This window comes from Phalacrocorax aristotelis, chromosome 1 (genome assembly GCF_949628215.1).
Source record: "Phalacrocorax aristotelis chromosome 1, bGulAri2.1, whole genome shotgun sequence".
In the NCBI taxonomy this organism is placed as follows: domain Eukaryota; kingdom Metazoa; phylum Chordata; class Aves; order Suliformes; family Phalacrocoracidae; genus Phalacrocorax; species Phalacrocorax aristotelis.
This window is the reverse complement of record NC_134276.1, coordinates 135044087-135069427: the sequence shown is the minus strand read 5'-3', so window position 1 is coordinate 135069427 and position 25341 is coordinate 135044087. Positions and strand designations below refer to the sequence as shown.

General features: G+C 39.8%; 1 protein-coding gene and 1 long non-coding RNA gene across 3 annotated transcripts in view; both read right to left on the bottom strand.

The window, feature by feature from the left end:
- Positions 1–6587: 6587 nt before the first annotated feature.
- On the bottom strand, positions 6588–12705 carry LOC142064931 (uncharacterized). The gene is made up of 3 exons (XR_012663241.1): positions 7701–12705; positions 7066–7134; positions 6588–6792 (listed from the first exon to the last, which is right to left on the bottom strand). It is a non-coding gene; the product is annotated as an uncharacterized LOC142064931 (long non-coding RNA).
- A 5522-nt stretch (positions 12706–18227) lies between these two features.
- The window catches only part of RIMKLB (ribosomal modification protein rimK like family member B), a 53053-nt gene continuing 45939 nt past the window's right edge, over positions 18228–25341 (bottom strand). For both annotated transcript variants that reach the window (XM_075110503.1, XM_075110494.1), the window contains exons 5-7: positions 24161–24247; positions 21095–21298; positions 18228–19698 (exon numbers count right to left, since the gene is read on the bottom strand). In XM_075110503.1, the coding sequence (XP_074966604.1) occupies positions 19235–19698; positions 21095–21298; positions 24161–24247 (755 nt within the window). In that variant the 3' untranslated portion in view covers positions 18228–19234. The remainder of the gene's footprint in view (positions 19699–21094; positions 21299–24160; positions 24248–25341) is intronic.

Sequence of the window (25341 nt, the reverse complement as noted above, 5' to 3'; positions counted from 1 at the left end):
AACACAGCCTCAAGAAAACTAAATCACCCTCTTGGAGATGTTTACTTTCACCCATTACATTCATTGAAACTGACTGATTTACCCAGGAATATATTAGACCCATTGAGATGTGGTAGGATATGTTGTCTTGTATCTTACATTTACTATGTACACGCTGACAGAAATAAATAAAAGTGATCTCTGCTTTGAGTTGTATCTGTTAATATATGACTCAGACATCTTGGGCTCGATTTTTTTCCAAGGTTGTAACTGGTTTCTACTCTCCACAAAATTAATGGATCCAAAGTGCTCTTGACAAAATGTGACCCAAATCCAGCACGGTTAGAAGTGACTTCTGGATGTTGAAATTCACATTCTTCACCTTGGAAGATGTCAGTCAAATACTAGCCACAGCAGCAGTAGGTGCTTGTGACAAAACCAATTCTGGAAAAAAGAAACAGAATGAGCAGTCATGACCAGCAAGCTCTAAGAGCACTTCTTACACTGTTCAGTGCATCTCTGAAACACTGACGACCCACACCCTTTCCATGCAAGAGAGACATGCACTGTTAGGCTAGGTTTTATCAGAGGTTGAATGATAGGGGAGCATCGCTACCTTAAGGAGGTGTGTTCAGACAGCATGTATCCAAAACACTGGGACTGCTTCCAAAACTAATGGGGAAAGTCGGAACTGCAGAAAAAGCTTCCAAGAGCACGACTGCCTAGGAGCGTGAATTTTACCTCTCTGAAAGCCCTTCACCACTCTAGGCTCACAACATCTGCTTCCAAATCCCTCCAAATCAGCCTGCTCCTCATACTCACTGTTCTAGCCCCTAAGGGTTACATTTATTAAAGGACACTTATGAAAACATGTAATTAAAAGATGCTGAAGTCCTCCAGGCAACCAAAGCAAACACATACACAGTGACCTGCTTGCCAACTCTATATAAACAAAACAATGCACCACAGTGTGCTCCGCTCCAAGGGACACTGTATGCAATGATATTAAACACCAGTCATTTGGGCTAAGGGAAAGAGATGGAAATTTAATTAAAAGTTGATTGGCTATGATAAGTAATTTTGCAAGATTTGTCTGCATTAAGAACACATTCTTTTCTTTCCCTCCCCCATGTTCAGAGTCAGCTACAGCCTCATCCTAGAAATTCTGAGCACCTTCTTTTTTTCTCCGAAGTCAGGAGTCACTGATGAAATTAAGGACTTTGAATCATTTCCCATAGAGCATCACAAACGCCATCTCCTGACTGTTACTGTCCTCCTACCCCCACCATGTGGAAGAGCTTGGTGCTGCTGCACCCAGAGACTTGATGTGACTTTGAGTTTTGGTCATCAAAACTGGGTCTGTGCAGTGCCCTTAAATTCCTGTGTCTATATCCTCACTATTGCCACCAGCACCTTTGACCGTATGCCTTAGAGTAGACTCATCTTTTGGTACACTCTAGAATAACACACATTCAATGCCACCTTCAACAATTACACTTCCAAGGAAACACAGCTAACTCAGCTGGTGTAAAAACCAGTAGGAGCTCCATACCAGTGATGACACAAAACAGTCTTGCACAAAGGGGCATTAACCACAACCCATTAAAACTGGGAAGGAAAATGTAGTTCAGCGTTCCCCCCAACAATCTTTTAGGCAAGGTGACAGACACACAGATTTTTAAAATTAATGGCCAGTCTTGTAAGAAGTGCCACAAGACCTTAGCTCACAGTTGCAAAAAACAGAACCTGCAACAATTAAGAACTATTGACTTTTGAAATTAAAGTAAAAAAGCCACCTACCAATCACTCTGCAGAACAGTATCTCAGTAGAGCAATGGAAGGAAGACAGGTTAGAGAAGAAAGCATCCTTAGGGACCCCTCTTGTTCTGCTACTATGTCATCACTAGGCCAAGCAGAGTCAGCTGCACATAACCAAAGCCAGACTCCTTTAACATCTCCTATCCAAGCAAACTGACTAAACATGACAGCTGATTAAATCAGAACCAGAGGTGTTGTAACAAAGTTACACACACACACACACCGCCTCTAACAAAATCTGGAAACTTAGATACTGAAAATACTCTTTCTTTACTTCCCTCCCCTCTACTGGGCCTCTTCTCCCATTTCAGGGTTTGCTTGTTCCAGAGTGAAATATCATAACTGGGCTGCAATTTTTCATTTCCATTCCCTGTTCACAAATTCAGCTGCTTTCAAAATATGTGAGCTATTACTAAGAACAGGCTAAGACGAAAGATCACCAATCCAAGCCATGAAAGGATTCAGGCTGCAGAGAACACTTTGAATGATTTTGTGGAGTTCTTCCCTCAGACTCTTACCTTGCAAACAGGACCACAGAAAGCTGTGTGGTGTGATGTTACAACAGGGAAGACTAAGGAGATATTCTTCCCTATAACACAGCGTTGGCCACAAGGCTGGAAAGAAGGGACTAGAAAACCATGGAGGTTGCTCCTTTAGTTCTCTGAAAGACCAAGCTCTTCACCCTGCCTCTCCCCCAGCACAGATAGGTCACTAATGCACCAGTGGTCACATCGCAGCTGGAAGCATTTCTGCCCCTTCCTTCCCTGCGTCCTCCTCTCTCAATTTCATATTCTTACAGAGACAAGCACTGTCACCACTAAGCAGCTGAACATGGACGGGTATCAGGGATGCTAGAAAGCAACATCCCAGCTTTTTTATCTTGGAAGCTCGCCACTGTATTCTTCTGTATCTCTTTGTCCTGGATATTAAGGGCTGTAGGGAAGAAGCAGGACGTAACCCTAGACAGCTCCAACAGCCGCTGTATGCTCTCTCTAGAAAAAAAAAAAGGGCAGAATCTAGAAGGTAGACTTTTTCCTTCATTAGTAATCTTCAGAAGCACTGTCACAAAAAAATCGGAAAAGATTTTAATTAAAAATATGGAGCAGTTGTAACTCCATCTCTGACAGAAACTCTTCCTAGTGTGTTTCACATTATTTTGGAGCCCAGTATTACAAATCTTCCTTCCATAAACTGGGATGGTAGATCCACAGCAGATCAGGGCAAACATGCATGAGACCAAGGGACTTATCCGAGTCTCAGAACCAGGCATCTGCACAGCAAGAAAGAGCACAGCAGTACTAACACAGTAACCACTGATCTCACCAACTGGCAGGGAGAACTGTTGTTTATCCCAACCACTAAAGCATGCCAATGTCTAAGATAAAGTGTATAAGCCAATAAACAGTGTAGGATTCAGCTTATTAGCTTGTGCTTACTAGCCTGCGCACCAACAGCTAAATTATGGCAGAGGGAGAAAGAAGTACAGAGCAGCAGCCTCTCTCCCATGGATTCCACCCTTGAGGCTTTTGAGGTAACTTCATCATAGCATTGCATGCTCTCCTTTCTCAACAACATTACCATCTCAGCGAGGAAGCCCTCTGAAGTAGCATGCCTGGAAAAACCTTGAAATGATGACAGCATGGGATGAAAGAGTCACAGAGAAGATGATGCAATGTCTAGTTCCAATGTGACACCTAGGTTTTGCAGACTGCCTAGAGATAAATGCACAGTGATAAACCAAGTTGTTTGTACAGGGAAAGAGTGGGCTGGAGAAGCAACGAAGGTGATAAGGCAAAAAGTAAGGAAAGTGACCCAGAAAACCAAAAAAGACAGTTGTCAAATCACAGCTGTCTGCTTCTATCATGCACAACTGGGAATGCAGGCCAGCCAAGTTACAGAGGTTTTCCAAATCTTATACTAAACAAAATTACAACCTCTCTCCTAGTTTGGCCTTAATACAAATCTGCTCCACCCCAAGATCTCATTGTACTAAGCAAACCAGAGAGTTTTACGACGATTCCATTTCTGTAGCCAGCACAAAGGCACAATTCCAATTAAGAGGAAATGCAGAAGCGCAAAAGGAACTGTTTACACCAGATTTCGCTAACCATCACAGCACAGGTCAGTATTATCACTACCAGACCTATAGTTACTGTTTTCGCTGTACTGTACAAACAATAATTTCAAAATATTATATTATGAATATCCAATTACTATTTAATTATTGATACCCAGTATTCATATTCAAAGCACAAATTCAAAGGAACAAAAGAAAGATAAAATAAAACTAAAGAAAAAATAAAACTAACTAAAATCACTAACACATTCTTGGCCATAGCTCTTGAATTGGTGCTTTTAAGTGCAGTACACGAAGAGATGTATTGCAAGGAGACCAGTTCCTCTCATCAAAGATAGCTAAATAAGTACAAGAGCCAGAACCTATTGATCTTTTCAGTATTGCAATTTGCTGATTATCACTCACTTGAGGCATTATAGTGAAACTAGACATTTTGATTTTTATTAACTTCTCTTAATTTCTATTTAACTTCTAATGCATTTTGGGCTGTGAAATACCAAAAGAAAATGCATAGTAATAACACCTGTCTTTCTCCCCCTAAAAAAAGGAAAGAATACTTTTAGGGTAATTCACACAAACATCAAAGAACGGTTATCTATAAGAGACACTGATTAAGAAATACTCTTACGCTATTCTGTGTGTGCCAGGGACAAAGAGAAGAACAAGTAGTGCCAGTGGTTAAGAGAAGAAACAACATCAGGTCTTTTCCTATGACAAGCAGGCAGGAGCATTGGGAAGTAAAGAAAAAAGTTATTCTGGACTACGAAGGCAGCAGGATCAAATCTGTGACCTTCAGGCAGTAGAAAAGGGAGAACACTGCTGAATATCCACAAAGAAAATAGGAGAACTGAAATACAGATAGGAGGACCCTGGAACTATCTTAGCAAGATAGGTTATATGAAACTAAGAAGGAATTTAGAATGTTCTTAGCTGTTCTACTTTTATAACATTAAATATTAAGGAAAATGATAGAAAAGCACTTATGGAAGCATTACTATATGCATCAGCATACTCCTAAGTACTGCACCATAAGAGATAAAAAGTCCAGAAGCCTGCAGAGGCAACCATTTTACCTGCTTACAGAGGTCCCAGAGGTATGGTTTGACATACAGACTTGCAAAACAACCAAGCACAAACTGCAGCTATTTGAGGAAAGGCAGTTGCAGACAGAGTACCAGTCACACTCCTGGTTTCCACTGACATGTAAATATCTATAACAAGCATACAGAAAACAGGAATTAAAGTACCCATACTACCACAGGGAAACTTCTTCAGCAGGAGCCCTCGCTCTTTGGCAGGTTTCAGAAAACAAGTTCCTGTACTGTCATAATATGAATGGGAAGGGAGAACCTATTATCCTACAAGACACACCTCAGTGCAAGGAATTCCATTTCAAAACTGAGCCATCAGAATTGTTTACAGCATTAGAGGTGACGTCTCAGCTTGACCTTCCACAATAGCATTGAATCTCTCTCCTCCTCTTTGACTGGAATACCTATCCAGAAACATCTGAACATTAAATTGTTTGCCTTTCTTATTGCTACGATGACTGAACCACCAGTGTATTGTATAGATGACAGTCATCTAAGTGCTTATAAAAATAAAACAATTGCTGAACTTCTGGCCTAAAGAGCACCTTGAAACCAATTCCTTCATTCATCTTCTAATCTAAGGGCACTTTCTGCACAAAGTGTATTATACTAATTTTACCCAAACTGTGCTAGCTTTCAGCCTGGTGTGATACAATCTAACTTAAAAATTTGCTCAAGATTTAAAGTCCAAGGGGATACTACCCATTTATTTCCTTATGCTCCTTCTTGCAGTCACCAATTAGCTAAAGTTTTAACATTTGGCTCCATTTTCCACTTCAATTTCACCAATTCTTTAGTATAAAATTTAATTTCATCAAGCTTTATAATACATTATTACCTCTGAAAGATTTAGCTGCGATTTCAAGAACAGAAGAAAAAGATTACAAGGAAACTGAACATTCTACCTTGTCAAGACTAAGAGGCGCTTACTGATAATGTACTAATTCGGTGTCTGGCTTCCCTTTTTTGCTTCACTTTTATAATACAAATTTCAAGTAGGCACATTATAAAAATAGCATCAGTAAATGTCTAACTCTTTATGGTGTTTCACTAACAACAAGAGAGATATGTGCAAGATCTATAACCTATGGTTTTAAAGATTAGCTCTCTTCAGAAACAATACATAGTCAGAATTTACATGACCATGTCTATAACCAGCCCTGCCACTGTGGCCTCAAAATCCAAAGGTACATTACCTAATAGTTTAAAGAATCTTTCACAGGTTAACAGAGTTGCAGTTCTGTGACTCCCCAGCAGTCACCAAAGCTATCAGTATAACATGATCAGTGTAGTATGAATTTCCTTTCAAAACTCAAGAGACTTGTATTCTCAGTGACTTAGGTGAGCTCATAACATGACTGAAAACCAGAGGCCTCATACTGAGGTTTCCATGGCATTTGGAAAAATTATTCCTGTTAATATAAAGCATTTTAGAACTCTTAGAAATTACATTATTGGAGGGGAAAGAAAAGCTAATATGATGGAAGAACATCCAATAGGCTTTACTTTCCTGGCTTAGTTGTATCAAAGCTACAAGATCAACAGATTTCTGAAGTTAGGCAGCTCTTTCAAGAAAGGGGAGCTGGTGCAGAAGATACCAAAAAGAACCTCACACAGTCTCATGACTTAGAATTCACAACTCTTTTATTCAGTTCTCCATGTTAGTAGGACAGTGTTCATTATGACTGTAAACCCAAGTGTGGACATCACCCCATTCCACATTGCTGGTCGTCCATCCTTTCTTCCCTTCATTGTGAAGGGGGCATCATCAAGAGGTAAGTGTCCCCATAAGATGGAAGGGAAGACCTCCTGCTGGTGTAGAAAAACCTAGAGAAACAAACCATTGAAGAAGTTAGTCTTTTCCTCCCCAATATATTAATACCAGAAATTCAAGCAGACATCATTTTTAAAAAAAAAAAAGCTCTGCAACCTCTGTAAAAAGGCATCTATCTGGCTTCCTTGACAGCTGCATTAGAGATGCACCAAGGACTGAGCCATGGGTACCAAACTCCTTTTCTAACCTTGGAAAAGGCCTTTCCAGGTCAAGCAGTGAGATGCAGTGAAGGCTGTGTTCTAAAGGTAAAATCTAGTTCCTGTTACCTTTCCTGTGGGTAGAGGAGTTCAATCTCTGCAACTGTTGATCCAGGATCTTTCACAAGCATTACACTCCTGTAAAAATATTTCATGTGGAGGAAAAATTGTATAAAAGTTTAGCACAGTCAAACTACAGCCTCTTTCTGTCTAGTTCTCTCACTGATAAAGCTTCAGTATTTGCCATCCAGTAAACAAACATTTCCATTCAGGCAGGGATATTTGCACTGCTCCTCCCATACACTGCTGTAAAGATGGGTGGGGAGAGTAACCATAAGTTCTTTCTGTAGACCTTGTGTTTGTTAGAGGGATGGGAAAATACACACACAATCATATCAAATTTCCTCCTGAAACTTATACAGTACTATGCAAGTTTCAGGCTTAATACACAATACCACTGAACAGACAGAATCCAGAGAATAATAAATACTAGCAAACAGTCCTTTGCGTAGTAGTAGTGAGGAACAGAAACCACACGCACCCCCTTGGGTTCACCCACGCTTCTTTTAAACACCAGATATGAAATATTTCCAGTTGCACAAACAGTCAATGTGACACTCCCATTCCTCATCATGGTAGAACCTAAACAGTCATCTTGCCTCCTGACTGCCCATTATATTGGTAAGACAGAGTTTAAAAGATACCTGTGTATACAGCTACTGCTTAGTCTTCGCTCTCTGCTTCAGGGCACCTTCCTGTTTAGTCCACGTAACACTGTGTACAGTTGTCACCTCTCCAGCTCCTTTCTCCCCAAAATGTAAGTATTTTACGACACAGATAAACTAAGCATCAAGGAAGCTCAGTAGTATCACTGCTTCCACCATAAACAGGAAATCTGCATAGAAAAAATGCATGACTGGCCAAAGAGGTAGCAACAATTGGGTTACTGGCTAATATAATATGGATTTTTCCTCCCTCTCCAACAACCAATTCTATTTTGTACAAAACAACCTGTCCCAATGTATTCTGGAAATTAACATATATTGCTGAAAATGTATTAGTGTGATAAATTAGGGTTTTTTGATTACAATACTTTACTGAAAAAAAAATCCAATGACCTTTAATAAAACTCCATATCTTTTCCATTCCTGTATTAAAATACCTGAACTATATTGCAATTTGGCTAAGACAAAAATTCAGTCCCAATTTGGAAAACTGTATCATATTACATTAAACCACAGTTAACATAATACAGTACCTATACTTGGGAAAATGCAAAGCATTACATGATATGGGAAATTTAAAAATTCGCTGTTGACCAAAAGCAACAGCACTTTCTAGTGAAAGCTAGAGAGGATACTATTTGACAAAAAACTTCTGCTACTACTGCATATATCACAATAAAAATATGCAGACCAGCAAAATCTGTTAGACTAACTCTGTCATCATCTGGTCAAGGCCCAGATTAGCACAGCTGACCATTCTCTGTTAGAGAGCATTCCACACCTATTCTCCCTGTTCAGCTGACCTCAGCCCTACACAGACATTTCAGCAGCCAATATTTTTTTATCAAGGTACATGTACAGAAGCACATCAAAGAGTTCTGAAAGCAAAAAGAAATGGCAACAGAAGATGTACTTCAATGTATGCAACACTTTCAAAGTCCTTTCTCAGATGTTTCTTTGTCTCTTCTTATTAAAACATAGACCAAAAAGCCTTCGCCTCAGCAACATCAATGAGTACTCAACCAACACTATGCTTTGGATATAATTACTTGCGTAGTTCCTATGCATTTTTTGACTGCCTTCCCTTTACCATTCTGCTTCCTATAGGAATGGGCAAGAGAACGACACATTTAACTCCCCAAATACATTTCCTTCCTTCCTTCCTTCTAAAAAACAAAACAAAAAAAATCTATTACACTGAGTACTATATGCAGTTACATATAGTAAATTGCCTCCAAATAAAAAACGTAGACTTAGCAGACACACAGAAGTTCACATAATTATTTTATGAGCCCTTCCCCTCCACATGCTTGGCAGAGATTAATACTCTGACATACTACTATGCAGACTCTGTGTATTTGAGTAGCACTGTACTCTTTCTAAATGGAACAAAAAAGGGACACAGAAATACCTTGAAAATGCCTTCCCTAAGTACAATGTAAATGTTAACTTTTGTACTAGCCCAATCCATAATCTGCTTTTCAGTCAGCGTGAGGAACCTATCCATTTCTCCTTTCACATACATATCATGCCTTGCCTGCCTGTGGAAATCTATTATAAGAATGAAAAAATATTCTGCCTTCTTCAAATCTCCACCACATCAAAGTTGCAGAGAACAGGATGCTTTGCTATGTCACACCTAGTAGAAGAAAAAAAAAAATACCCTTTTGTATTGACAGCCACATGTCAATACATGTCAATACATGCTTCCCCTGTTCCAGCGTGGGGTCCCTCTCACAGAAGACAGTTCTCCATGAACTTCTCCAACGCTAGTCCTTCCCACAGGCTACTGTTCTTTATGAACTGCTACAGCATGGGTCCCCCACAGGGTCACAAGTCTTGCCAGAAAACCTGCTCCAGCCTGGGCTCCTATCTCCATGGGGTCACAAGTCCTGCCAGGAACCTTCTCCAGCATGGGCTTCCCAGTGCTGTGATGGGGTCACACCCTCTTTTGAGCATCCACCTCCTCTGGCACGGGGTCCTCCACGGGCTGCAGGTAGGTAATTGCTCCACTGTTAATGTCCATGGGCTGCAGGGGGACAGCCTGCCTCACCATGGTCTTCACCGCAGCTGCAGGGGAATCTCAGCTCCGGTGCCTGGAGCACCTCTTCCCCTCCTTCTCCACCAACCTTGGTGTCTACAGAGTTGTTTCTCTCATATCTTCACTCCTCTCTCCAGATGCAGTTGCACATGGATTTTTTCTTTCCCCCTTCTTAAATATGTTAGCCCATAGGCACTACTACTGTTGCCCACTGGCTCAGCCTTGGCCAGCAGGTCTATCTTGGAGCCAGCTGGCATTGGCTCTATCAGACATGGGGAGAAGCTTCCAGCAGCTTCTCACAGAAGCCACCCCTGTAGCCCCCCTGCCATGCAAATCCAATGCATAAGCCCATGTTTGGGACCAGATGACCACCATTCCTCCCAGGTATTACTGTAATCTAAACTCACTGCAGTAACATTTTTAATCCACATGACCATCATTCTAGCAGGCAAGCACTACAGCTAGTTTCCATATCAACGGCTCTATATCAACTTTCAGCTCTCCTCCTTGATATCCAGTTCCCAAAGGCTAGCATGCCTAGCGTATATTGTATACAGGAAATCTGTTAAGATTCCTCCTTACAACAATATGCTGGGAATGCTCAAGATCAGCAAAAGCTGTTTTACTGCCTCATCTTCCTCTCTGCTGACAGACTGACATATACTTCAGACTCCTTTGCCTCTACTACCAGAATTCACTTTCTCTCTTTCTCATCTCCAGCCTGCCTGGATTGAAAAAACTTTCTCAATGAGCTTCATCTCACACACAGACTTTGCTCACTGTTATATTTAACAGCACTCCTTTCAAATCTCCGTCCAAAATATTTTTCACTTGGCAAATTTGATCTCCTTTCACTTTGCAGTAACTCAGTTCTGGGATTTCCAACCTGTGGTCTACATAACACTTTTAAAGGCTGTATGGAAAGTGAGAAGCTGCTGAGAAAAGCACACCAGTCGTCCATAGTCCTAAGTGGCATCTGATGTGCACCAGACACTATTTAGGTGCCTGAATACAAAAAACTCAGATCCAGCTTAGTTCCCATATGTAAGCATTGTTCCTGATTTTAGTCTGAATACCCCAGATAACAACATAAAACAGAATTTGGAATTTATCAACTAATAGTTAGCTGTAAGGAAACTAGAAGCATTTATGAAAGTACAAAAGCTACTGCTGTCTTCTGCATATTGATACATATTCTGACCACAACTTTTTTCCCCAATCCACATGGATGAGTTTCTCTGCATTTTCAACCAATCCAGATTCAAACATCCCCTATGCCAGACCATTTGTCAGTACTTCCATATCCTGCTGTTCTCTCCTCTTTAACTTTCTTTTCAGAAAGAAAAGTCATCCTACTAGAGGTCACCATTTTAATCTCTGGTAGGAGACTTACTTAAAATGGACGTATTGTTACGATCAAACATACTAATGATGTATGCAACTATAATTCTTTGATGATATCTAGATCAGTGTTCTCCAAAGCAGAGTGCATGGCATTCTAAGGCAACTATGATTTAATCTATATGCTGCTCTAAATACCATTACACAGTAATTAGTATCTACATAGGCTTCACAGGAGAGAATAATGGATCTGTTTTTTGACTTTTCCTGGTTTATAGCTTTTACTTAGTATTTCCAAGTTTGGGACTGATCACGTTTGGGTGCCTAAGAATGTTTTGCACTTTTACTTTGACCCTGCATTAATATCTCATCTCTCTCTTCTATAAAAATCTTTTAACATCATGTAGAAACAAGTTTTGAAGTGTTACATAAAGTCATTTGAGCACCTCAATTTAAAAGAAGTCCTTATATCCTTTTCATTATATTGTAATGGGCTAATGACTGGTATGAACCTAGGAAGTAATTTATCTTCTATACTTACCAGTGCAGATTTACTAATATGACTAAACTAATGAAAAAAAGGCCAGGATTCAGAAACAGAGGGGAAAGTCTCAAAGAGGCTTTTTATATATAGGAAACTTCATACCAAAATTTTGAAAAATTAATCTAGATTCATTTGAGTAAGTATGCACCATTGCACCCTACCAGACAAAATTAAGAGTGATTTGAGGATACCATTTAGACTTAATGCCAAACCTATTTATTTGTTACAGGTGAATCCCTGCTGCTGTTCCTTATCCTCAAGTAACCGTCACTTATCACATGAAAATTCTGAGTTACTGGAGTGTTAGTACAGCATGAAGCTTGTTGCTTCCTATATACATTTGTCAACTATGCTCCTTGCACAAAAAGGATGCGAGTTGACAATTCTGCAAGTTCTTCACTCTCCAAGGAATACCAGGCTTTAGATTGAAAGGAACCAACATTTGATGTGAAATGTTAAACATATATATATGCACACACATGTAATTTCAGTTATGACCAAGTAGCATTGTGATAAAATACTCAAGAATATTTAAAACAGAGACCTATATGTATGATAAGTACATATGAGAATCACCCCAAAAGTAGCATTACATAGCAGATTGGCAAAAAAGGAAGTCGCAAAAAAAGCAGATGGGCTCTGAGCCCATGAACTTGACTACTGGCTGACAGTAAGGATGCTTTTTACTTTCATAAAATAAAATTTCAAAGGTAAAGCCATAAATCTGCAGAATCTTTGTCTTCTATTCCTTGGTTTTTAAACCAGGTTAAAACAAACTTCATCAATAGCATAACTATGACTGATCTTCCAGTGGGGTAGAGAAATAGATATACTAGATACATTCCTTCCAGAGTTATTTTTCAATACTCTTTAAGATGTGGGAATTTTGATAAAGTTAAATTTTTAAGGCATATACTGAGCCATTATAAAGGCAGTGGGGGAACTGGAATGCTGCATCAAAGATCAGAATTAGGACATCAGGTAACCAAACACCAAATCGGATAGATCAATGTGTTTACTACAGCTAATCTTTTCATGGTTAGAATTCTGTAAATTAGACTCACCATTCAAAGGGACAGTTCAGGGACTCTGCCTCTCTCCTCCATCCCCCTTACTTCAGTTAATATTTTGCAATCCATTTCTCCCAGTACTGGAGGTTTCTCAGGTCACAGTCACATGAGTTTCTTCTGCTGCTGCTGCCACCTACCAGTTTTATTACTCTGTTGCAGCAGAAGGGCATACAGAAGAAGTTCTTGTTCAGCACGCACATAATCATCATCCTTTGTCTAAGATGTCATGCCTTATGCAAGTTCTAAAACATTTCCCCCATACATTAGACAAAGCACTGGGCACAACCAAGATCAATACAAGGCTTTGAAAGCCATTCCATAAAGAGGAAGGAGCATGATCTGTAAAACCACCTTTCAAGCAACATTAAATATTAAGACATTAACTTCTGCAGAATGCAGTAAATTTTGATCAACTCTACCCATGAAAGATCATTTGCAGACTCTGCAAAGTTATAGTACTGCCTTTCAAGAAAATCTTCACGTGATATGTATAAAACCAGGTTAGAGATCAAAACTCCGAGCCAACATGAATTTGTTCAACAAATTTGAGAAAATTATTTTTTAGACATTATTACAAACCCACAAATCTCTCCCCCAAAAAGACACCCAACCACATGCCTGAAAGTGTAACACCCGTGTCCTATAGCAGCTGATGCACAAAAATATACACAAATAAAGGAATAGGCCTGCCCAGTGCTGAGACGCAAGAAGTGGGTGTGTCTGAAAGGAAAAAGCATTGGAAACATAAGTATAACAGGTCTGTGAAATTATCTTGCAAGTAGAATTAAAGACACAAATTATACACTCAATTATACCAGTGAAATTGGGTATCACTCCACTGTCTTTCACAGAGCAATTCCAGGTTTATCTCAGTGTAACTGAGAGCAAAATTTGGCTCTAAAATTATTCCCTCCCACCTTAACTTGAGCTGCAATTTATGGTACTGCTGATAAGTTTGCTGTGTTTCAGGAAAATATAGATTGAGAATATGAAAAATAGACTATTTTATTATAATATAGAAGAGATTAACGACACAGAAAGAAGTCTGAACCAAGTGCTAATTCTTTACAGATGTCATGGGAAATAAAATACTGCATCAGAAAACTTGAAAGCCTGTCTGAAGGCTCATATTCTTCCACTTTGAATGGTATTCTTATTGTCTGATATTTACCTATGTGAGTAAAATACAGACTCTCCTCCTTAGATGAAGTAAAAAAATACTAAGTTCCCAGCACTTTTAAGTAGTTGGAGATTAAGGGAGGGAGGTACCAGAGAAGGATAAAGTATACAAGTACTTAGATATAGCAGTAAGGGCAACATAAAATATGTCACCCCATCCTCCACATACAGAAATAATCAGCCCCACAGTCTTTTTCTTTAGCACACATTCTTCCGTCTGTACTCTTTGCAGGATCCTGGCTCTGTTGTATTTTAATAGATTTAACATTTTTAGTACTAGTTTTTCATACCTATCAACTCCTAATTGATGCAGTTATATTTTATGTTCACTTGGCAAATGGAAAGTATCGCATCTTTTAAAAACCTAAGCTAAAATAGCATACCTGAAGGCAAACTACTTTGAAGTGTTAAAGAGGAGGTGGAATTAATGTATTATAAAACTATCCCTCATATACTTACATAAGGAGACTCACTTTTGTCTCACCTGAGTAAAGCAAAGGACAATGACAGCTTTCTTAAGGGTCAACATGTATAAGGATGGGAAATAAGAAGAAAAGTAGGATTTTCTCTAAATATCACAGTTAAAGAAATCATTCAAGAAGTTTCACCGAAGTGAACTGATGGGAAGAAAGGAAGGCAAACAAGTTAGCAAACTTATGAAGGTTACAGTAAGAGCAGAAGGAGTCAATTTACCTGACAACAGGTCTGTTTTGGATGTCACCAAACTGCTGCGTTTACCATTTTACCCGCTTGCATTACTGGGGGGAAAAGTTTAGGAAGGAACATTCTCAAGGACTTTTCATAAGTTCTCACTCTTGCCATCGGAAAGGGGAGAAGGGAAGGTTTTCTCTGGATTGTTTGACTTTTTTGGCTCCTGAAAAGTTTTGCAAAGAACAGTAACAAAGTGTCAACTGTTAGAACACATTTCTGTAAAAAAAATGAGAGTAAGTCACACAAAACAGAGCAACAAATCCCGCCCAAAATCTGTGCATCTAGTTTGTGTCATCAGTTTGAAAAAATAAACAAAACAAAAACTTTTCAACTGAAATTGATAATATGAAAGGTTTGGAACTTCCAACAGCAGGCTAAGATCCACCATCAGAATGCTCCAAAAGTCACCCTCAAAGCTTAAGACTTAAAGAAACAAAACAAAGCAGAAGACAGCAAACATCTGGTTTATAAATCCTGCAGTGTTCCAGTTAAAACAATTCCTAGAACAGTGAAAAAAACTGAAAATTAAAAAAGGCAGTAGCAACAGAAGTTACCTGTCTGAGCACCTACTATTCCATAGAGAGAACAGGAGTGGGTCGTGTGTCTCACACCAGCCATAAAGCCCATAAACCTTCTCAAAAAGAGTGAGCCATGAGAAAGATGCTGTACATGCAATTTGTTTTCCAAGTCTCTCTGAGCCCTCAAGGTCCCTTATGTATTTAACTGACAGATTTCACAATAAGGGGAAGAGAAAAGATTTAGCAAACATCACTGGTTTCATTTGTTGGATTTTGAAGTCCAGTATAACATCTGAAGAAGTATCTCCTTTGCGTCTGACATACACAGATATTCCAGAGGTTATTTCCTGAGTAAGTACTGCACATGAAAGATAGCACACGAGGTGGGAGAAAATGCTCCAAGAGTGACCATCAGCTCAGAACAAAAATGTTAACAGTCCACATATGCATCAAGCATTGACATTGTGTTACGGATGAGGTGTTGTAACATTCCAATAAAAGATTTTATAAAACACATTAAAGCATTAAATACAAGGCTTAAGATACAATCCGTATATTGACATAGTAGGACATCAATTATAAACATGGTGAACTAAACAGAATAAAAACTCCAGTGTTACAAAGAACAAAATTTCATCAGATGTAGTTTAAGAATCTTATTCTTGCAAACAAGAGTTCTAACTGGCTCTTTCAAACATAGAAATAACAAAAATAGTTCTATCAACATCAGCTGTATTGGCACTGTTGTAACCCAGCACTACATTGACCTTTTTTTAGCACATGCTTCCAAACCCACACATATGGAGGTAGTGTTAGTGCAATTGTATGAAAGCTTAGCATGTGTTTTTCAGCATAGGGGACTGAAGGAAATACAGTGTACAAAGCTGACATCTGTAAAGTTCACCTTCAATGGGAAACACTGCCTGATTACCACAGGCTAGATTTGTTGATGTTTTTTTCCCTTTAAATAAACACAAGACACACCCCCTCACACCCCCAGCCCATTCTATACATTTCACTATTTCAGGAGCAATGGATAAGTAGAGAGTAAATACACAAGAAAAGTGTCCCCATTTGTACCAATAAATGCTCAAGCGAGGTTTTCACGTAGCATGAATACCCGATGTCCACACAAATGTACATGATGTTTCAAATCCTGCCTCCCTCCTTGACCACTATGCGTAGACTTATCTCCAACCTAGCAATGGATGTACCAACCACAGAGGAGCATCTTATCCTAAGGAAGCCAAACTGTAAATCTCTCAATCCACTGTTTGTCTTTCAAATATCTTATGTTTGCTTCACAAATTTTACTACTGTGAGGCATAAGCTGGGCATTCTAAAAGGGTGATACTATGGAGACTCAAAAAACAGTCCAGAATGTTCAGTTACCAGCTCTTTCCTCTAAAAGATGTTTCCTGCAGTAGAAATACAGGAGTCCCACTATACCAACTAGCACATGTTTACTCCCTGTTGTTATTCCACATGTGCTCAATGTGTGCCACAGCTGAAAAGGGAAGGATTGACCCTATCAGCCTCTCAAGAAGTGCAGGCACCTACCAGTAACAAGGAAAAGGTGGTGGGTGGGGGGAACCCAACCAAAACCAAAACCCCAAACACCAGCACCCAAATTCCCCTTAGATAAACAGGGGGAGAAGAGCCTCTGGAAACGACAGTTTACAGCTCAGTGACTAGAAAATTAGGTTTCTTTCACACTCTGTGGTCTGCAACTCTTCATGGAAGTTTAAGACCTGTCTATTCTTCAGGTATAACCTGTGTGCTTGAAGGGTCAGGAATAAAGATTTGAAAATACCTTTACTGCTGAAGCTCCTTTCGTTGCTGGACCAGATGGTCCGCTCTCCTGCTTAACACCAACAGTCAACCTTTCACTTGATTTTAATAATAATATTTAATTCTACAAAAAAAAAGCCATTTTATTACATTCCTTTTAAAATAAAAAAAACCAAACTGTACAAAGAAGCATGATCAAACCTCCATAAAGCAGGTTAATACTGTTCTGTTTATTGCCTCTTGAAGACTCTCTGCATAGTGTCCGTGAGTTGTGTTTAAGGTCCAAGTGAAGATAAAACAGCAGAGCAGCAGAGAGGTGAGGAAGGGCCACAGAGGTGGGCAGTGCAGAGCCTCAAAGGGTACATGGGACATGCTCCATTGAAGTATCCAGAAAACAGCAGCATTGCACACACAGAACCCCCCTCCAAACAAACCCTATTTTCACAAGATTATTCTTCAACTGTAAACGTTTCACTTTTTGTTTTTAAAAAAGGAGGCTTATCTTTATATATATATATATATATATCTATAGTTCCAGGGATTTATGAACCCAGAGAATGAGAAAGGAATTAAAAGGTGGGGAGGAGAAGGAGGAAGAAAAGGAGGAAGAAGATGGGGACTGAAAAATGGACTCAGTATCTGTTTTGGTTATCTGTTTTCCAAAACAGCTCAAGGCTAATGAGAAAGTCCACAGCCAGAGGACTAAGGAAAATCAGGCAGCCTGGAAAAAAATTAGGAGCTAAATAGCCAAAACCCCCAAAGAAATAAAGCAAAGCAAATGCACACACACAAACACACACAAGTGTGTGCACTCACACCACACACACGTAAGGGTCCAAGATCAATTTGTTAATTGTTCATGGACCTAGGTTGATTTTGTTTGGTTTTGTTTTTTTTTTTTAATTCTGGCTGAGCACTCTTTTTTCCTCCTTTATTTAAAAAAAAAAAAAAATTTCTTTTTTAAATCTGCTGCATGTTTCCGAAAGCTAAGAATTGAGTATTTCTCCCCAGTTATACTCTTTGGATTTCTGCCAACATCAGCTTTTATGTTCAGTGGGGAAAAAGTAAGCCTGGTAAGTATTGTATGAACTGCAGCTTTATTCTAAAGTACCTCCAGATGTCTAATCACTTTTAACCAACTTTTCCCTCCTCCACACCTTACCACGTTTCCCCCCGCCCCAAAAAGCAATAAAAAAACCCCCAAACCACCACCTCACCAATGTACAGGCTTTAACTCAGTGTTTTCTTAACAAATAGTCTGCAGTGTTTTCACTTTGGCCACTGTTAAAGATGCAGGCATAGAGAAGGGAGTGTTGGACGAGATGTATTAAAGAAAAAGGAACATTAACATTGCAGATCTCTCTCAAAAAGACTAAAACACTAACAAATACAAGTCGATGCACGTTTGCTTTAAACTAGTGTAATTCTTTTTCACATTGGATTAAACATTATTTTGTATACCAAACATTACAGTGCTGTTTATCTCCTCCAATCATGCAAAAAATAGTTAAAACGTGCCACTTCTGCCATAAATAGAATATGACAATTCCCCTACATACCTTCCAAAATCAGGGTTTGAAATGAGAAAAGTACTAAAATCCTCCTTCAAAAGCTTTAAAAAGAAATACAGACACAAAGCTGCCAATTAATACCAAGATGGGACAATTACAGATTTGTACAGAAAGCTCATGTTAAGTCAACTGATACTTCTCTCAGCCTCATCATTTGAAAGGCCATATCCTGCAAGGTCAGAAAACGATGACTTGAGAAGGATCCTGAACTTACAGCTCCCATCTACAAGAGTAGAAACAGTAGGTCTCCAGGAACTTTGAAATACCTGGTATTTAACACCTTCAACTCACATTGAGAATTTCAGGCACTTGGCAATTTACAGGATCAAGCCTTACAGAGGTAGAAGAGACTTAACTGGTGCAGTAATTCACAGAAGTTTCTAGAGAGCTGCCAGACAGCTTTCTGAAAATCTTCAAGTGTGAATCATGCTTCAATGCTTGCCTGTGAACATACATGAACTGCAGTACGTCTGGGGACCAAAGCAGCATCCAAATAAAACTCCCACTTAGATTGTGAACTAAGCATCTTCATTAGAAAAACTGATGCTGAAGAATGAACACAATTTTATGTTCTGCAAAAAAGTAGGGGCAGCAATCACAGCACACGTGCCTTCTGCTCTTGATTGACACACACACCCCCACCCCCCCTCATTCCTCTGAGCTTGTCTGATAAACAGCATTGCAAGTTGGTTTAAAAAAAAAAATTTACAAGAGAGAGTTCTGTTGGTCATCTATTTACATGTGGCATCACTCCACAAGAAGCTTGATCTCATTAGCTAATAGCTGGTTCATGTTGAATAGAGCCCCCGGGAGCTTGGTGAGCAACTCTCTCTCCGTGGTCTCAGGGTCGCTGTCGACAGAGCTGGAGCTAGCACTCATATTGTCGACAGCGGCACTAGCTGGAGGGCCCAGCTCTGGCTCGCTAGTCTCGCTTGCCGTGGACACCACAGAGAGCAAGGACATGCGCCGCGTCAAGCGACCGGGGGTAAGGAGCGAAGCGGCATAGTCCGCTATGATACCAGCTACATCTAGATTACAAGCCTTGTCAAAGGCAATGAAACCTACATTTGCATTGGCCTCACAGACGTAGAATGAACCGTCGTCCTTCATCAGCAGGTCAATGCCGCACACGTCCATCCCCAGGATGTTTGACACTTGGACTGCCAACTGCTTGCCTTGTTCGCTCAGTGAGCACATCATCCCTACACCACCTGAAAAAAGCAAAAAAACCTTGCTGTCTGTAGTCTGGTCACAGGTGACTGACATCCTTTCTCAACTAGTTGGTGCTTTTTGGTTGGGAAGCTCCAAAGCGAGCCTGCAAGCATACTGCTGACAACTCAGAAAGCAACGTCCTTTCCACAGAGACTACTAATGAACTTGAAGCCACAGCAGGATTTCAGGAGATTCTGACCTGCCAAAGGTGGGTCAAGACTTGTTTAAACAACAGTTAAGTGCTGACTTTTTAGTTAAGAAAGAGATCATACATTTTTATGATCCTGGGATATTGAAAAGATGACCTCACAAACCACCCTTGTTCCTTGTAAGGTAGAAGCTTTCCATACATATTTGTAACTTAACACAAGAAATCTTTCAACAAAATTAAACCAAGTGTTCCTGGTAAGACTACAGCTCTAACAGGTATAATTGAGGGGGACAGGAGTTAAGACATTATTATCTGCTCATGTCCCTCCCAGCTTGCTATCATAGGTTATTGTCTCTAAAGCGAGAATTAGGGAACATTTGTGTCTGAACTTCAGCTGATCCAGTTCACAGTCCATCATCTAAGTATTAATCAACTCAGACTTCATCTATGACAACAGTTAAGTGTAAAAAAAATAAACCAAACAATAACAAGCCAAAAAATCTTTAACTAAAAAAAACCCCTGTAACTAAAACCTCTCAGGCATTTTGACTAGCCAAAACTGTACTACACATGAACGCGTTTTGTCCTATCCCTGCTCAGGTTCAGTACAGTTTCAGCCAGGCAACCTCAATCCTCCTTCTACCCTCAGAAAACCCCGTCCTGTACTCAAAGCTATTCAGAAACACAGTTCTGAGTATGCTACAATCAATGCAGTAACCTTCCTCTTCCTTGCAGACATGGCCTTTGGGGTAAAAGGCTGCAGAGAGGACAGACATCATCAGCACAGCATGTGCTCAATGCAATCCAACTGTTTATTGTCTTCAACAGTTCCCTCCCTTAACAACTCTCTTCTACCCTCTCGCCAACTGGCTGTCTTCTCTACCTCCCTTGGTCTCTTCTTCTGTCTTTCTTCTTTTTCTGTTCCTCTTAACAGGATGAAATGAATGATAACTTGGCATTAGCACAACACTGCCACTACCACATCAGTTGCTCCATTTGTGTTTCTAGAACTTTCCCCTCCTTTCATCCATCCTCTCCATCTAATACTTTGGGCAGAGATTGTCTCTCCTTCTGTGTTTGCTGAACACGCATCTCGCTTAATCTTCCCCCGTGTTTCCTCTGTAAACCCCAAGAATAAGCACAATGAATACAAAATAAAACCTGCAGCTTATTTCAGTTGGGTTTGTGATTTTTCAGTTGGATTGAAAAATTCTGATCAAAACTATAAACAATGCTTTTCCTACCAAGTGAGCAGTTACTCTGCATCCTCCCATCTGTTGAGCAGCGGAGCATCGTGCCCACCACACGGCCTCCTACTACGATGACACGTACATCCTTGCCATGGGACTCTTTAACGTATTTTTGAAATAAGTAAGGGGCATCATGACGGATCAAATGGCTTAGGTCTGCCAAATGGTGCTTGTCTCGTGCCAGGAACACAGCTTTACCTGTATGAAGAATAGAATATCAGAAGATTGGAAGAAGCTGCATCAATGATTCAACACATAAAAGTAAAACCTCCAACCAGTATGCTCCCCATTCTCACAGGCCCCAACTGTAGCTTAGACCCATTTACAAATTCTTCTGTGGACAGTGTTCCACTGCTTCAGTGCTTCTAAGTGTTCAAGAACTGACAGAGTTGAGGACCCATTTGAGGAGTAGTAAAAAAAAAAAAAATAAAAGGAAAACAGCTTTCAATAAAGAAGGTGGTCTTGTAATTTCAACTCCTTTTGGGACAAGTCCTTAATGGGAGAATAAAAAGGCAGAAACACTTGAAGAGCAGCAGGTGTTTAATTAACAACACAGTTTTGTTCATCCAAGAGGACTGGATCCGCAGCCTACAGCTTTGACACACAGGAACCAGTGACATGAAACTGTTAAACACCAGGCAGCTAAGAACTCTGAAGTCGCTAGTATGCCACTGCAGAGCCTACCACTTCTCTGCTGGGAAGTTGCTGAGAGCTGCTCTTGCCAATACTTACAAGAGGTCACATCTCCAGAATGAGGCTTTGCAGTGGAACATGATGTTCAGAGGAAAACACTAGACTCCACAGTATCCAAGATAATTTAGCAGAAGATTCCACAAAACATAAAATGAATGGAATGTAATAAAATTTTGAAAAAAACATTTTAGAAATCACTAGCTTTTCTGCAAGCAAGCACCTCAAGGACTTGTTTTGTTTAACCTAAAAAATGTCATTTCATTCCCCTTCCTTTCTAGAGCACACCAAAGACTTCTTTGTTCTTTTCCAATTTTACTAATACTGATGAAAGTCAGAAAGACTCTGCCACTTGCCATCTTATTTCTAGCCTCATAAGATGGCATCCCTTTCCATCTTTAGCTACATTTCCCAAATCTACTTCCTCTTTCTGAAGGAGTCTTTCATGTGTCATATTAGATTTATGTTTTTCAGTAAGGCTGCACAATTATTTTTTGTTGCAGAATTGTCGCTCAGTTATGCTACAATGTTAACAGAGTATGAAAAAAATCAATTGCTAAACTGCCTGTCTTAACTAAGGGAACAGAAATACAGCAGTAGCAGAACTAGGAGAAATAACGTGTGAAGAATTCCACCAAGTACTCCAAAGCCCAAAAGGAGCAGCCTATGCTTTATCAGTATTTAAGGTCTCCATAACACAGAACACTGCTCAAGTAACATGGAATTTCTCATCACAAACAGAATATCAGAATGCAGGCTTAAAAATCATGACAAGCAAAAACCTCCATGTGCTTTCTCCCGTTCCCTACAAGCACTTAATAATCCTACTGTATACTTAAAATGGGATGGGAAGAATGATGCCTTGGAGGGGAACTACTTAGATCTTGGGAATTATGCAGCATCATGACACCTTGGCAAAAATAAGATTGGCACATTTGCTGCTGCAGGAAACTACACAGAAAAAGGACCTAGAAGAACATGACTGTTATCCATCAGCCAGTACCTACGACCATGTTTGTCTGGGGTTTTTTAAATACAATTTGCAAATGGCTGCTCTTCAATTAATTTGAAAGTTTCCCCAACTCTCTTAAAGTGAAAGGATACATACAGTGTATAAATTTGCATTAAAATGTCGGGAATTTAAAGTGCTCTAAAGCAAAACTTGTAAGCAGTGATTTGCATGAATTCTGGCTGAAAAGGGAGAAGAAAGTCAATAGCTGCAAACTCTGTGATTATTTAGTAGGTCTTAACAAGAGGCAGTGTCAAGTCAAATCCACTGTCTCAGATATTCCACAGCCGTGAAATTCAGCTTGCTGCAAAGTCATACTCCAACTTGGCTTCATAGCTCCACAAGCACTTTAAAACCATATAAACAGGTATTACATTCAACAGAAGCAGGTCTGATCTTCCTCTGCCCCAGGCTTTTGCACTCACTCTTCCATTCCATCAACACAAGCATTTGTGTGAGTAAATGACAATACATGTAAGGAATTAATCCAAGTAAAAATAACCCATCTACATTCAACCAACATCAGTTCCTGAATCCATTTACTACATGGCTACAGAAACACTCATGCCAGCACAAGAGATGAACCAGAGCAGCCCAGAGTGGAGACAAACTGACGGACAAAAAGAACGAAGTGCTGTCTTTTTGTTACGCTTCAAGGTAACTGCTGGTTTATGTGCTTAAACTTCAGGTTCAGTCTCTTCATGTCTAGCATGTATTAGAGTGGTTTTAAAGTAAATAAAAACAGTGCAACTTCCTGTGGAAATAACCTCTGAAATTGATTTTATACCTGGTTTTCTTTAGTAGATAACTATCTGACATTAAACAAAATTGATGTATTGTTTCACATTCAATACTTAAAAGATGGATAACAGAACAATTTAATCTGAACCTGCTGTATTATCACCAGCACTTTCAGGTATATTATTCTGAAAAACAGAGATCCAGTTTGACAAACAATACGTGAGATTTTATTTAAATCACAATCCTAATTATAGACAAAATCAAGTAGAAAAAGTCAAATTAAGACTGAATGAACAAACATTTCATTTCTTATACCTATTTAGAAACATCCCTAAAATCCATGTAGGCTTCTCTCTGCTTCCCTAAGGCCAGACCTTTCCATTATTCCAGTTCAAAGCTTTCCTCACAGAAGTCACCAATGAACCATAATTTTGAACACCTATCCCCCTTGCTGTTGCAGCCTACTCAACATTCAGAAGTTGAAGGGCGGTAGAATTTCGATGCACCACAAAGGCCAACACCTAACAGAAGACCTTCTTAACTATCATTCCTTGACAGGACAAAATCTTAAGAATACTGCTCAGAATACTCCTTGCCCTCACCCCTGACCTCACACCCACCTCGGTGACCCCGCGTGTTCTTCACCACCATAGGGAACTCCAGCACTTCCGCCTCATCAATCATTTTGGCAAAATTCTCATGACCACCTGGCAAAAAGAAAACCAACAACATTATGTGCCACCAATCTGGTGTGGCCAAATTGGGGATGTAATTGCCACACTCTCCTCCCACCCTTACAGCTTAGATAATGCAGAAAGAACTGTCAGTTAAGAGGAACATGATCAGACTTTGAAGCTGTTTGTAATCTGTGGGATACTAACTCCTACTTCCTTTGAAATGGAAAACAGAAGTTGACAAACATGTTTTGATCACAACCTCAAAACTCCTAATCCGATCTTCTAAACCTGAATGCCCCAATTCTACCATCTTGTTCCAGTTTATCCCTTTTACTTTATCAACTCCCTCCTTTTCAAATGTCTAGCAGGAAAATAGCACAGACATAACACCAGTAACAGTTCCATCCAAACTACTAACCAGGAAAGCAACATGGAATACAAAGACAAGGCATAATCCAGACAGCAACAACCACCCAAATCTTGTCACTCCACCTCCCCCCTTTCCAAGGCTTAAGTCTCCTGCATCTCATTCTCCCTATTTCCTGAAGTAGTACTTTGACATTTTCATCTCGTTGCATCTGTAAGGACCTTAGAGAATAGCTTTTAATGACCATCCACATGATTGTGGTTGATATTTCAAGGTTATTTGAGTTCAGTTCAATTCAAAGAAGGCTGACCACAGTATAAGAAAATACAAAAGAGAAAGTCAGCAGACAAAGGGATAAGACTCCTAACAGCATGAGCAGTAAAGCGCAGAAGTCAAACCAAGACACTGGGCACAAAGTCAGCAGCAGCCATCACTACCCTGTCATGGATTTTAATGGGTGTCATGGAATAACATGTCATTCAGCACATCCTGTTTTTCTTGGCAAAGCCAGGTCTCACTGATAACTTGATATTTGTTTGGTTTGGGCTTTTTTTTTTTTAAAGAAGGAAAAAAAAAAAAGTCATGCTTCTGTCAAATTCCAGAAGCAGGGATTAAAAGAAGCGGCAGCAAGTTATGAACAGAGATGGTCTGCATGTTCTGCAACTACCCCATCATTCGTGGTCTCCCCTTCTCCCCCCCCCCCCCTTAAAAACTCATTTCTCAAAGACCTAGAGCAACCACATCTATAAAGAAAGGG